A 15,059-nucleotide genomic window follows, 5' to 3' on the forward strand; every position below is an offset into this window, starting at 1 on the left:
TGAAACTCCCATTTTGCAAAAAGGATCTTCTCTTTTATTTTTGGGTTAAATGCTCTATGGGAAATTCTGAAGATTTGGATGGGTTCTGCAGAATGCAAATCAGATGCCTGTCAAATATGTTCAAAGATTTCCTTAGGTATTTCTCTTTCTGTGAAATTTCAGATCAGTCATCTGTTCCTAGATTTATCTCCCTGTCCTTTCAGGGATCAACTGACAAGGATCACTTCTCCCCTTTAGACCCTACTTCCCAAGTTGATATTTTAGTTTGGTGTTTATTTTAATAAGAAAATATGATCTGAATGTGCTAGTTAGCTCATCATATGGCTCTTCAATTAGATGAGAATTCAGTGCCTTTTGTAGAACAAATTTCAGGTCAATCATATCACCTGGAAATACAACCACTATCTTGCACTCTTGGAAGAGAGAATGTTTTCTGTGAAAGAAGTGAAGGTACATAACAAAAAAAGAGATAAGATCTCTCCCGCTACTTTCCTTGCTTCTCTCTTTCGTTTCAGTAAGATTGAGGTAATTGCTGAGATTATTCTGTATGAAGCCATGCACAATCCTACCTCTGCAACTTTTCCAAATGACTGACCCCGAATGTACCTCCTCCTCTGTATCCATTCACATCTCACATGTCCCCAAGATGACTCTGAGCTCCTCAGCTCATAAAGACCTTGACTCCCTCTGAACTCGTACCATTTATGAGCACATATATGACTCTTACACATAATGAGTGTGATTATCTTAAATCATACATGATCATCTTGTATCATGTAATTTTTCACAAGTATATGCATTTTCTCAGTTGCACTGTAAGCTCCTTGAGGGCACAGGCAATATATTCTATTTCTTTTCGTGAACCAGAGCATTAGAGACATGTTTTGGTTTTACCGAATGAATGAATAAACAAATGTCAGAGTCATTAGTTTCTGATTGTAGTAATCTGGGTATGCAGCATTAGTTTTGCTTAAAAAATTCTTATATCACCGAAGGCTGTGACATGGTTACTGATTTTTACTAAATTGAAAATTTGGTCTGAATATATTCTCTATTCCTTTTCACGGTCGCTAGACAACTGTGGGCAATAAATGGAGAAGATGGCTTTGGACTGAGAAAGATTGCAAGATCTGGAAATGCAATCTGAATTCACTTATAGATCTGACTGCCATTGCACATAGCTTATGTGCTTCCCAAGTTACCTCTTCTATGGAGTTATCCCTGACAAATTTGTAGGATCACATAGATTCTGTTTGTAATTTCCAAGCTCAAGACAATATCATTTACTCCTTTATTCCTTCATTCAGCAATCATTTTTACCATTCCACAACATTTATTGAACATCTATGAAGGGCCAGACATTGTGGTTGACATGAAGACTTTAAAATTGAATAAGAATCTCTCTGCTCTCAAAAGTTTTCAGTCTAAGAGGGAAAGTCAAATATAATTAGAAAAATGCAAATGAAGTGTGACAACAGTATGAGTGGGACACAGTGGAGGACCACAAACCATAGCTTTTCACAGAATGTAGGTACTATGGATAAGTGATATTGTCTGTATTAGGTCTGAATGCGCAGTCCAATATGTGCATCTACATTTTCTGGATGGAATATAAAATATGGGGATATTAAAAATGTTCTATGTGGGAATATTTTTTTTAAAAAACTACTATGTTGTCAAGCATGCAATCTGTAGCACATACCTGGATGTATTCTGTAAGAGAATTGAAAATCTGCTTGGTGACTGCCAGAGCTTTGGAAAAGTTGTGTTGTCCAGATTCATCAATAATGTCCTTCCCTGAATAATACCAGTAGAAATCACTGATTGATTCCTAAGAAAAACAAGTGGATTTTAGTATTCCTAAAACAAGTAGATTTAGTATTTTGACTTCAGTTGGTGAAGCTAAAACAATGTTTAGGAAGAATATAAGAGAATTCTACATCTCTATGACCCATTTGGTATGATGGGAGCTGGAGATTCTGTAAAGAAGTACACATCTTCCTAGTACAAATATCCCTTCACAGGAGGAATAGAAAGGAGAAAGGACAGTATTCAGCCGGAACTGGGAAACTCTGATAGAAATCCAAAATGAAAAATTTATTAAAAGATAATGATTTTAAAAAAAGATTAAAAAATAAAAAAGATAATGATTATCTTACAAATAATTATAATAGCAGCAGCAATATAACAGCTAACATGCTTTATTCCAAGCACATTACATATATTAAATTATTTGATGTTTATTACCACTCTATGAGACAGATCCCACCCATTTTATGGACAAGAAACTGGAACAAAGGGAAGTTAAATAGATTGTTCCAGGTTACAAACAGGTAACTGATAGAATCACAGAGATGAATAACCAAGGAGAAAATAGAGATTCTTTTTTTTTTTTTAACTTGTGGATTTTCTCATTATAATTTGGATTTTTCCTTCAAACAAGTAGACCAAGTGATTTCTCAGCACTAAAAACATGTTAACCTAAAATACTTCCACCATATTATTTAACTCCTTCTTCTAGTTAAAAATATGTTTTTCCATGGGTTGTTTTATAGCTCTTGGTCACTCCGGCTAGGTTTTTGCTGGCAAAACAAAAGTAAACCAGAGTTTTACAACCCATAATTTTATACTTTACTTACCACCACTCACCGTCTCCCCACCCCACCTCTTTCCGTCTTCAGACACACCGTAGGCGTCTGACTGGCCGTGAGTGTGTGGACGCAGGTGTCCGCACTCCTGCCTTATCGTCCTGGGCCTAAGAAGGGCATGTGGGAGGCGCCACCCTCCATGGGCCTGGCCTGCGTCACTCACCTGCAGGCGCAGAAGGTAGTCCACGGTGCTGATGATGACGTTCACAGTGGTGGTGTTGCCCATCTGAGTCCGCAGGAAGTTCTGAAAGTCTGAGAGCATCAGCGCTAGGTCAGGGCTGTCCCTGTCATGCCCTGTCCGCTGAGCCTAGCAGAGACACTACGCGTCCAGCCTCACCAGGCCTCAGCGGAGCCGCCCTGCACGTCCAGCCTCACCAGGGCACCTGGCAGACCCTGCCGGTCAGAGCTCAGCTCTGAGCATTCCCCTTCCAGTGATGCCAGAAACTGGACTGTAATGAGCCCTAGTGGACTTGACAGAAAAGGCTGGATGTTTAGATTCACCATTTGAAGATCCTGGAAGCGACTTACTCTTGGTGGCCCTAAATAACATTAGCCATGAAGGTAAAGGTCATTTTTAAATAGGGTTTCCTGTTGAAGAATGGATTAATTGATGTTTTGAGTGAGCGACTGGTTTTATTAAATGGGGCATGCTGAATTGAATTATAATTTTGCACCTCAACATTGTTTTCCCTTGATAAATCCGTTTCAACTTACCATTGTTATGTCCTTCACAAAGTAACTGTAGGAATCTGAAGAGATCTCGTGTAAACTCATCATTCTGGAGTACTTTTTCACCTTGAAAACACAAAATATTGGTGAGCATTTGTTTGGCTTCTAAACACAGAACACCTTCCAATGCAGATGATTGAAAAGATGATTAAGAAGCTGGGATGGATGGTTTAGACTAGAAATTTTGGGTAAGTGGTGATAAATCTAATAAAACTGGAACAGAGGCTGCAGAGTACAGCACCCAACAAAATTAAAATATTTAGCCCCAGGATGCATTTGTAATGAAATGACTAGGCTAATGGAAGTAAATGGTTCACAGTCCATAACTCATGCTTTACAGATGGAAAACACTTCTTTAATTAAACACCAAACTCCTGAGTTAAACTTGACATGCAACCACCAAGCCTAAAATGTGTCTACATAGAGGCAATTAAATCTTTAGGATTTACAATACATGATAGAAACTCAGGCCAGAAACTCAAACTTACCGCGCTCGCGAACAATGACTGGTGATAAGAGAAAAATAAAAGAATACAAAGTAAGAAAATCATAAACAGCACAATAAATTGTAATTAAAACTGGCTCAAGAATATATCCAGCCTGGATGCTGGCTTTGTTAAAAGCTATGGATGGAGACATTTGCTGAAATGGAACAAATCCTGGCAGATTATAAGAAGCAGCAAGCAGGGGTTCTAACCAGAAATAGTTAATTAAGATTTCAATCAGGAAGAGAGTGACCTTCACATTCATTAGTTACTTACGTGTTCCTTCTTCAGTAACCATTCCCAGGCCTTCAGCTTTATTCTGCCTTTCAAATGCATTCAAATCAAGGACACTTTTAATAGACAAAAGAAAATAAAGTTCAGGGCTATGCACTCTGGGAGCAGGGATTTCTAACGTCAATGTATCTGTTGAATATGAATATCCTGTCCTTGTACTATTCATAAATGGATTAATGAATTAAAGTGTGGTTGAAAGTCTAATAGTTCCTTCGCTTTGTGTTCAGCATCATTGTCTAAGGATGTCTGTTACTCACATCATCTTGTCACATGCATGGACAGGGATCATAAACACTTGAGACCATGGTTGTTTTTCCACTTTGAGTTCTTTCTTATGGATAAAAATTTATAAAGTCTTCACAAATACATAAGAAATATCTGTTTCTAAAATTTCTCAAGGGAAAGTTTACTTTAAAAACTCCCTTTTTAATGTTCACCTAACCTACTTTCACTGAGGAATTTCACAAGGAATTTCAGTTTTTAGTGCTTAGGGTAAATATCAAGGGAGAGACCTACAGACTTTCAAATATCAAAAAGCCAGACCATTTTATGATCCCTGGGTTGCTCAGGAGCCATATGGAGCCAAGAATAAATTTTCTACAGGCGTTGGTATCACTGGGTGTTCTTGAATCTGTAAGAAGTTGGCTTTCATCTTTGTCCTCACCCTTTCCAATCACAGCCACCACCAAATCCTACTTATATTCCCTAGTGCAACTATAAAATTAGAACTTGGATTCACTGTAGAAGCATGTAATTTCTAATTAGGATTCACTCTATTTTCCAACAGAGTCTAACTCCTTTCCTAATCTGAAACGTCTCGCAGAACATGTTTTGTGAGCACAAGGTCCCATAAGAACATGGCTTTCCAGGGAAGCTCACAGCTGAGTCCATTAAGATTCTGCAAAATCTTGCCTTACTTCTACTATTGGGCAAAATAAGTTATTGTTGGACTAGAAAGACATTGGGGGGAAAATCCAGCATCCCTTTTCCCCTTCTCAGAGTCACAGACATTCTGCAATTTAGATGAATTTTAAAAAGAGAAGAGTGAAAATTCTTTTGCTTTCTTCATTGGTTTTCCCAGCTTCTGCTATAAAAGGGGCGTGCCCAACAACTCAAGACTATCTTTCTATTTTGGTTTTGCTGTCAGAGAGGATAATGTGGGAATAAGACATTTGAGCATAGCTGTTTTGGAGCAGCTGTTTTGATTCAGGAGACAATCTGTGCAACAGACTTTCTGACCTTTGATTCTGAATGCTTTAATTTCTCTACCGCTTGAATATTTTACAAGTGTATTATTGTTATAATTAGAAAAAAGCCCATTATGTACCTTAAAACTTCTGTTAGAAAGAGGTTGGCCTCTCAGAGTATACCTCCTGTCTCCTCAAGCCATTAGTATAAAGGAGTTTATAAATATTAAGTATTACAGACTTCAAGTATTACAAACTACCGAGAGAATTCTTAGGAAGTTAATTAAGAATTTCATGTGCAATATAGAACTAAGGACAAGGGATCATATTGCAGCTCAGATACGCTCCCGATAATATCTTCTTAATCAAATAAGGGCATAATATCTTCCTAATCAAATAAGGTTAGAAAATTATAAAGTCTACAAAAGGAAGGGCTGCCCATCCTCCAAATTTTACAAGGAAAACATAATGTTCTGTTTTTACACATATTAACTGGAGACAAATGAGCCAGATAATTGTAACTTGGATTTCTTTTAGAATGAGTTGTAGATTATTCAAAATACACATGAATTCTCAAGGAAAAGCTGATACTTTTCTTGGAAAGATGTGTGGCTTTTTCTGAAATGAGCAAGAATGATAAACTTATGACATCTGGTTATATATGGTTCATTCGTCAGAGGTTGTTCAGCCAGGAGGTGAGGCTTACACAACCTGAGAAGAGTTTAATACTTTGTTTTTTAGGCTATGTCAAATGTTCTCATGTCAAGATGTACTTCTTGTCAAAATGTACATATGTCAAAATATCTACCCACAAAACACCTATTCAGGCTCAAAGAATCATTAATGATATGGATTAATAAATTATCTAATGGATCTAATGAAAATATATTCTTGAGTCACGTGTGAAGGATTTCCTTTCTTTTCTCTTCTTTTTGTTTGACTTCTATGAGAATATTTGTTTGAGGTGAAACTCAATGTGTGTTCTCAGTCTCTGAGGAAAGCAATAAAAAATAGAAGGTGGGGCAATAAAAAACAGCAAGGAGGTAGGTATGTGTGTGTGTCAGGGGTGCTAGTAGAGATTAGATATATTTTTTACTTTGAATGCTATTTGAATATGATCCTGAAGACTGGGGGAACAATACCCACCCTCTTTAGCTTTCTAAGGTAGGTTACTCCTCTCCCAGTATGTCCACAATTAAGCTTACCTTGTGATATCCACCCCATCTTTTCCCTTGAACAGTGAAGAGATAAAAAATGCTATGTGTGGTTTTCCCATGTTTACCTGCAAGACTGCATAAGACCAGAAAGGCTTTGAAAGAATCCAGCATCCTTTTTCTCCTTTAGGTAATCTAGCATTTTCTGCAAGGGAGACACATTTTTAAAGGGAAGAGCAATGAAAACTATTTATGTGACAAACACTGACCCTCCTAAATTCCAATGGACCAATAGCTAATCCCCAATTATGCAGGCAGGAGGCTTAGCCCCAGGGCAGTGGATCACAACTCTGGTTAATCAGAATCATGAGAGAATTTAAAAAAACAGTATATATGCCTGAGCCCCTCTGCTGAGTCAGAATCTCTTGGGGTGGACCATGGTTACTACTGATAGAGCAGTACAGTAGATGTTTGGGTTTGGCACTCATAGATTTACTGTGAGAAGTCTCTCCTACTTAGGGCACCCCAGGACTGTGATATAAAAATGTTTAACGGTGCTGAGGGATCATCTGAATGGCTCATGCTATGAGCCTGGCACACAGGAGCTGGGATGTACTCAATAATGAGCCTAGTTGAGGGCTCAGTATCTCTTTCACAATGAGACTTTGTTTCCTCTGTTGCTGGGAAAGAGGAACTTTACATTATAATTTTTTTTTTCTGTTAAAAAAAAAAAAAAAGCCTACAAGAAAGCAAAGCCAACTGACAGGCAAGGTGATGGAAGAGAAGAACAAGGTAGAGAGTGTCTTAGAAAATGATAATTATCAATGAGAAATTTTGTTTGGGATGAATTAAAGGCTGGAAAAAAATTATGCCATAATGATAGTTGTGAACCTGGAGATTTTCAAAGGCCCTGGGATATAACCCTCCTCAATGTCAAGGGTTGGTCTGGATTGTCACTTTCCTGGGCACACAGATGCTTCTTAGCAAGGGCCTAGAGCACCCAGGAGACACTGTGCATCCCTCCCATCTGCGGCAGTTCCAGTTTAGATTACTAGAGCAAATAGCATGTGTCAGGCATGCAACTGTAAGCCTCTATACGTTTTCTCATTTAATCCTTCCTACGATTTAAGATGCACAATGACAGGGATTTTTTATTTGTGTAAGCCACTGGTATAGCCCCACTCCCGAGACCAGAGCCGGGTCCTTGTGCAGTCACCCATCAATAAACAGGGGAAAGAAAGAATGAATGAATGGCAGTACCAAATGGTAGAAGGGGGAATTATCAGTCCCACTTCACAGAGGCGGCTCCTTCATCACAGTAATGCAGTTAATAAGGGTTGAAATGAACACCTAAGGCTGAGAACTCCAATTACACAGCCCTATGCTGCCTAGCTTGAAAATCATCTTATGGATGAAAAAACTAAATATTTTTCTCTTCTAATCCTGGGTAAAACCTCTTTATCAGCTACACATTGGTTTGTAGACTCCCAACCAAGTTTTATTTGTCTGTGTTCCCAGCTACTCTGATATAATTGGCCACCAAGGACCAAAGCCAGCAAAGGTGACTGTGGGTGGCCCTCTCTGCAGCATGCCATTGGTTGAACGGGAATACCCAGTTACCTGCTGCACACCCACGTTGCCGCCATTCAAAATGGCGATGCCCAGCTTCAGTGTCTCAACCACCATGGGGCTCATCTCACCTGCCAGGGAGAAGATGTGATTGAATCGTGGAAACAAAGGGCAAATGATGCCTACAACAGATGTGATGCCACAACAAAACAGTGGGCTTTATCACGATTAATTGATAATGGCTTATGTCACAGTGTGAAACATCTGTGGTAGTTACATGGGCCCAATCAGGAATCATAGAAATCATAAAAGTCACCTTTGCTGGCACTTATCATCTGAAGGACCATCTCTGCAGCGCCACGCTCATGCAGCCGGGCTTGCTGGTAGAGGGTCTTCTGCTTCTCCATCTCTTTCTCCTGCAAAAAAAAAAAATCAGAGGAGAAAAAAAATCCGAATAACTGTCCCCCTCCTTTCTCTTCCTGGGAATTTCCTGTGGTGAAGTGAGTCACGGGAAACACTTAAGGAAGGCAACAGATTTTGGATAAAGCAGACCCTTAAAAGTGATTTCCTGACATTACCCAGCTTTCCCAAAATGTCCACCCATAATTTACTCATGTTTTGATGATCAATTTTCCACTTTTTATAACACAGTCCATTCCCCTTTGATACTTATAGGACGTAACCCAAGACCAAGATGTATTTGTTTTCAATGCTTTGTCATAGAGGGAAATGCCTAGGGGTCAACTTGAGCATATCTGCTTGAATATAGGAATCTCCCATTAATCTAGGATTCTCAGACTAGAGTTAAAGAAGACCATCTACCAAAGACATGGGTTACTAGAATGACAAGACTTTCTAGAACTGTAGTTACATTCATTCATTTTACTGTTATATACTTTTTATATCAAACAGTAAAAATATACAAGTAGCTTAACCTTTGGAGAGTCAGTGGTTCTGCACTGTCTCAAACACAAAATCATATAAATTATGATTTACAGAATAGTAGTACAAAAATCATCCCAGTATCTCTACTGTTCTGATTTTTAATTTTAGGATAAATAGACATTTGCATATTGATGGCCCTTTTTACTGCAATACTTGGGTAGAAGTGTAAGTTTCCCACAAGAGCAAACTGACTGGTTTACTAACTGACTGCCTTCCTAATACCTTTTGTCAGACAGACAACAGAACAGTGGGGGTGCTTCATCAAGTCAGATATGCCCATTGGCTACCCATGGGGGGTGAGCCAGATGCACAGATGTCAGCATCCACCTCTGAAAGCCTAATCTGTTGGCCCTGTTGGCTGGCCCGGTCTTCATTCTTAGTGAAAACTTACTTCAAATGTTTTCTCTTTGTCCTCCTCTTCTTCTTCATCTTCACCACTCTGACAACTCTGGGTTCCATGGAGAGGGGAGGAGGAAACAACAGCCAAATTAAAGACGAGTCTAATAAACAAGGGCAGGGGACAGAATGTAATTCACAGGCAGCTCAGGAACTTCAAACTTAATAAACCTGGGAACATTTTGACCACTGTAGGATAACATTAAGACTAATTGTCATCTTTGCAGTTATAAAAGCGTTCAGAAATGGGAACACCAAGATCACACTGTCATTGGGTACCTGTCTACCTAGTAAGGTTCTCGTATAATAGATGAGAGACAGGAGTGAAGGGAGCTGTCCCTGTCTAGACACAGAACCAGGACTTGGCAGTAGGATTGGGACACAGAAGGTGTGAACTTAAAGTGCACCTTTCTACTGCAGCCCTTAGGGACAGCTGCGTAAAGAGTAGGTGCCTCTATGCCCCAACATAACCTACTCTGACCCCCAAAACATGAAAGTTTTCCATATAATAAAACCAGTTCTGCCATTCACTCAGCATTCCAGATGTCACCATCCCTCTATTTGATATAGAAATGTTTCTGGTCACTCTGCTTCTTCCTGAACACTGGAATGGCCCTTTAGTTTCTAGCCCTGTTTACAAGCATGCTAAACTGCTTGACATATTCTGAATCTTCACTGAAGACATCAGGAGAGTCTGTATGCCTAAGCCCATTTAGCTGCCCTAAGCATTGCCCTGTGAAACCAGACACCAGCACCCTCAGTTTTTCCAAAGCTCCAGCGTTTCTTTAGCAGGATAGCAGGGTGGTTTCCTAAATTCACCCCTCTGGCACATGAATTGTGCAACGGCTGGTGTTTAGATCTCAACCAGTACCTGAAGAGGTCTAAAAGAAGACAGAAAGACTGAAACGATGGGCAGAAAGCTCAGGCATACCTTGGCCATCATGCTGGAATAGGAAGTATACAAAGGATCATCTTCCAATTTGCTAGAAAGAACGAAAAACATATTTAGCAGGCTACTTTTTGGACCCACAGAAATCACTAGAGCCATAAAAATCTTCAGTTTTATTTACTAGTGAGTTATTCAGAAACTTCTGCCCTCTTTTCCCCTACACCCCGAGTCTTGGAAACTATTCTGAAAATCTAAATCAGCATTGACTTGACATATAATTCAGGGATGAAGGCAACAATTTTAGGCTGCTTAATCTTCAGACTCAGTATATTATGATGAGAGGGCTGAGGCTTGATGTAATTCCCCCAGAAGTTTCTTGACAGCCAATGATAGGGCACCAAGCAGCGCATCCCCTCTCTGCCCGCTGCCTTCTACAAGACAAAGGTATGGGATAGACACAATCATCCCTGATGCCTGGGAGAAGCAGAGCACTCTGAAGGTGCTGACCTCCTCTCAGTGAGAGCATTGCGACTAAAATGGAGAATGATCTGATGAAGTGGATCTGGTTGCTTTTCCGTCTCTTCCTCCTCCTCTTCTTTCACCTTGGCAGATTTCTACATAAATGAACACAGACAGGCTTTAGGCATGTATCTCCACACATGCCATGCAATTGCATGCAAATAAGAAAAAAGGTAAAGCGGAAAGCACAGTGTGCATTAGACCAAAAGCACAAAAAGAAACCACCATATATTTATTTCAGGACAGAAGCCCTAAGGATGCAAGGTTTGGGATATATATTTATCAGCCAATCAAAGAAACATTCCAGTTTTAGGTTAAAACAAAAAAAGTAAAAGAAAAAGCCTGACCACAGGGAGAGCTAAACACCCCATTCAGCAGACCTCCCAAGCAAGCTGTGGGCACCTAGAACAGGAAGGAAACCCTAGCGAGTCACCCAAGAGACTGGATTCCTCTGGCGAAGGTCTGGAGTTTTTCTTAGTCAGGTGATCTGGAGATAGAGGTGGGGGACAGGAGCTACAAAGCACCAGTGCCATTTTGGGTCCAATAGTTCTGGATTCACCCTGGCAAAACATTTCTCTTTCCTAACCTTACTCTTGATACTAAAAATTTTGTTGTTCCTGTAAGATGCCATCCTGAAGCTGCCCACCTCGCAGCTTCCTCCTCCATTTCACCTTATGGAAAGGGAAATAGCAATTATTGCTTGAGAGAAAGTGTCATTGGCAGTGCCAGCAGGTGGACTATACTCAGGAAATTGGTGAGAACTACACTGGTCATGTGAAGGGCTCAGAAGAAGTGGTTCACCCAAATCAAGGAACTGAGAAAGATAAGGAACTGTCTTTCTCACTGAGAGGAATGTATGAAAAGAAATACAGGCAGAAAGACAAATGGAAGGAAGATGGAGGGGGAACGGGGGATTAAAAGAAAAAAAGGGAGGGAAGGAAAAGAAACAGAGAGATAGGTAAAGATAGGAAGAGAAAGAAATGTGGGGAGAAATGAATATGAGAAATGGGGGATAAGACTAATGGAGAAAGTAAGTGATAACATAAAGATAAGCAGAGGAGAAATAAGGAGAAGGGGAAGAAAGAACCAAAAGTTGGACAAAAGAGAAGGCATTTGCTTTATTCTGAACCAGGATGGGTTTCTTCTGCAACCAGCTTTTCCCTGTCCCATGAGTGTCATTAGAGCATGAAGTCTGTTAGAGACAAGGCATGCTACATTTGCTGAAGGGCCAATTATAGACATGGGAGATGCAGGAAGGGGATATAGATGTACCTTCCCCAAAGCAGAGATACTAAGAATGCAGGGCTTTGGTGGGGGTAGGGTAGCCTCCTGCAACCAAAGGTGCTCAAAGCTTAACTTAGCATGAAATCCCCCCGGCATGGCTGTGCATCCCAAGAAATATTAGTTGTTAATGATGACAGTGATGAAGTGGATAATAGTACTATCACCTCCAAGTAAAAATTCATCCTCTGGCTCTTATGACCATTAGCAGAGCCTCCCCCTGGGAGTTTATAAAATTAGTTTGCTTCAAATGTATACACTTGATTCTTTGGTGAATGTTTAACTGTTAAAATACACACACATGAATCCAAAAATCAAATCCATTCACACTCATATCTTTTCCCAGTTGAGTTGGTACTTACAGCCAAATCTTGTACTAGTTTTTCTTCAAAGGAATACTCCTCTGTTTCTATCCAAAATCTCTGATAGCCATGGAGGAAGAGGTTAATAGAGCGGTGCCTGAGCGGAAGGGGTGAGAGGGAAGTCAGGAGGGATCCATGGAGCACCTTATTTTAGTTTGGGCCATTAATGGTTAGTAAGCAGGGCAGTCTTTTGTACAATTCTTGTCTTCTGATTGGTCAGGATAGCCAGAAGCAAACCGTAAGGATTAATTTTAAAAACCTGGCAGCTCCTGTACATCTGGAGCATCTTCTGAAAATAACAATGCTTCGTGCAAGACATGGCTGTAATTGTAACCCTACTCTGGTCTCACAGAGTCTCTATCATATTTCCCCTCTAATGAAAAATAATGCATCAGGCCAAGGAACTGTCCCAAAGGATTGGCTTAATTCGCCAGTATGGCTCCTTTTGGTGGATCCCCTGTGTAGGTAATCCAGCGTAAATCATGTGAAAACAGCAAAGCATGGCTTCCTTACCTCACAGGGCCTCCCAAAGAGGAGGTGAAAGTGCTCCAACTTTTGCTTAGGAAGGGAAGACTTGGTCATGTTGTGCTTGTTCGTACATTTTCTGTGGGTCTCATGGATTCTAGCTGCGACCCAGCAGTTTGGGAGCACTGAAACACTGGCACGAGCCATTCATTCCATACAAGCCAGGACTGATTTCTGGGAACGTTAGTCACTGAATGGCAGTTAAGTGGTTTCCAAATGTGAGGAGAGTTTTGAGGAGGTAAGAACCAGAGGCTTCAAGACCTTGGTTTTGGCTTCTGGTAGAACCAGCCCTTGTCATCTTTCTTCAAAATCTGACCAATCAGAGTTCTTTAAAAAAATTGTACAAATTTGTGTTTTTATGGTAACTGTAAATCATGGTCAAGAAAGGAGGGATGTGCAGAGAGTGAACAGATCTCTCCACAGGTTACATTACCATTAAAAAGAGAATAAGCCTGTCATACTGAGTTTTTTCATTAATATTTTCCAGCCAAACCCGTTGAAAGGTGCTCAGGAAGAAATTGTTAATTTGGTGTCTGGAGAAAAGCATATAGGTTTTCTTTTAAAAACTAACATCAGAGAAACAGTTTCACATAATAAAATAACCCCTAGGGAGACTCCATGCAGTTTAGGGCACCATAAATGGTGAAGAGGAGTGGTCTCCACCAGCAGATTCCTTTTTTTAATTTAAAAAATTTTTTTGTTATTATAAAATCTACTTACAATCTTCTATGTTAAGGAGAATAGCCAGGGTGACCCCTTTAAAACAAATGTATTAGAAGCCAGTCAATATAGTGAATTCCTGGACCTACTATTACTCATGGGAAAGTAGAATTGCTAAAGGAGCAGCCCAAATAGGAAGGGATAGTCCTAACATTTCTAAGAAAAATGCTTGTTTTTGAGATGTAATTTCTGCTGGCTGGCCTGGCCAGGGTTTAGAACTGAACCCTCCTGAGGGTCAAATTAGCATGGCATCACGCATGGATCTCTACCAGAGAAGAAGAGGAATGCTTTATGATATTTCATGACTTCTAGAAAACAAACAAAACCCTGTGCATTTTTGCTTTTTCTTTTGGGCTCTGAATTTCATTTTTTCTATCAAGGCTTTAGCAGACTTAAAGGTTTAATTTTTCATCTTAATATTCATGAATTCTACTGGATTTTTGGTGCCTCATCCTCTTCCAAAGGCACTAATCTGTTTCCTGCAGAGACTGGGAGGAGTAGCTGTGTGTCTCTGAGATCACAATTTTCCATTATCATCAAGGATCCTAACCAGGAAAGCTTAGTTGGCCAGTTGGCTCAGAACAACCCTAACCAGGGTTACAGGCCAGCATGGACAAATGATGGCCAAGATACACAATTTGATGCAAGGAAAATGTGATGCATAGAAGTGGTCCTTTGTCTGATATTCCAAAGTAACACATCTATTTATGCGGGATTTAGAACATACTTGCCTAGGACTGGAAAGGATGTGCCTATTGATTTGAAAGTTAATGAAGCAGAGGCTGATATTCATTTACCAGCTTTGTTTGCTGATCCAGAGCCCACCTCACCCACACTATAATCAGTCTGAAGATGAGAATGTTTCCACAAAGCCAAAGACACAGAGTCGGTGGTCAACTCTGGCCCACCGTGCCACCCATATTCCTTCTGATGTTGGCACAAGATGTGTGTTTAGACACATTTGGGAAGAAATTCACATATTTTTTACTTAAGAGTATAGATTAAAACACCCAGATAAAGGTATTGTGTCCCTGACTGGCCTCTTGGGGCATCCCTGGTCAATGCCCTTTCTTCGTCTTAATGGCAAACAACATATGCTAAAGGATTCCAAGTTATATTTCTGGACGTGCTGAGGGGGGAACACTATAATTTTGGTGTCAGCTAAGTGTCTGAGCAGAGAAATATTGTTTGATCTGTTCATGGAATTTGGGTTAAGTGTTTTAGACAAGAGTTTCCTCTCTAATCAACCCAGAAAGCTTTACAGACTCACAAAGAATCCCACATCAGCAAAGGTAGCAAGCCTCCATATGTTTATGTGGCTGACTTTTTGGTACAAAATGGTGAGCTGAGGCAGGC

General features: G+C 40.1%; 1 protein-coding gene across 5 annotated transcripts in view; it reads right to left on the reverse strand.

Annotated features, from left to right (window-relative positions):
- RYR3 (ryanodine receptor 3) overlaps nucleotides 1-15,059 on the reverse strand; it is a 498,481-nt gene that overhangs the window by 27,538 nt on the left and 455,884 nt on the right. For 2 of the 5 annotated variants that reach the window (XM_077127358.1, XM_077127357.1), the window contains exons 74-85: nucleotides 12,459-12,555; nucleotides 10,804-10,910; nucleotides 10,339-10,390; nucleotides 9,403-9,459; nucleotides 8,383-8,482; nucleotides 8,118-8,197; nucleotides 6,626-6,702; nucleotides 4,139-4,212; nucleotides 3,866-3,883; nucleotides 3,363-3,443; nucleotides 2,812-2,900; nucleotides 1,703-1,831 (exon numbers count right to left, since the gene is read on the reverse strand). In XM_077127358.1, the coding sequence (XP_076983473.1) occupies nucleotides 1,703-1,831; nucleotides 2,812-2,900; nucleotides 3,363-3,443; nucleotides 3,866-3,883; nucleotides 4,139-4,212; nucleotides 6,626-6,702; nucleotides 8,118-8,197; nucleotides 8,383-8,482; nucleotides 9,403-9,459; nucleotides 10,339-10,390; nucleotides 10,804-10,910; nucleotides 12,459-12,555 (961 nt within the window). Of the gene's footprint in view, nucleotides 1-1,702; nucleotides 1,832-2,811; nucleotides 2,901-3,362; nucleotides 3,444-3,865; nucleotides 3,884-4,138; nucleotides 4,213-6,625; nucleotides 6,703-8,117; nucleotides 8,198-8,382; nucleotides 8,483-9,402; nucleotides 9,460-10,338; nucleotides 10,391-10,803; nucleotides 10,911-12,458; nucleotides 12,556-13,416; nucleotides 13,517-15,059 lie in introns of all 5 variants that reach the window. The other 3 variants (XM_077127361.1, XM_077127359.1, XM_077127360.1) reach the window with 2 other exon arrangements.

Source organism: Tamandua tetradactyla, chromosome 14 (assembly GCF_023851605.1).
Source record: "Tamandua tetradactyla isolate mTamTet1 chromosome 14, mTamTet1.pri, whole genome shotgun sequence".
NCBI lineage: Eukaryota > Metazoa > Chordata > Mammalia > Pilosa > Myrmecophagidae > Tamandua > Tamandua tetradactyla.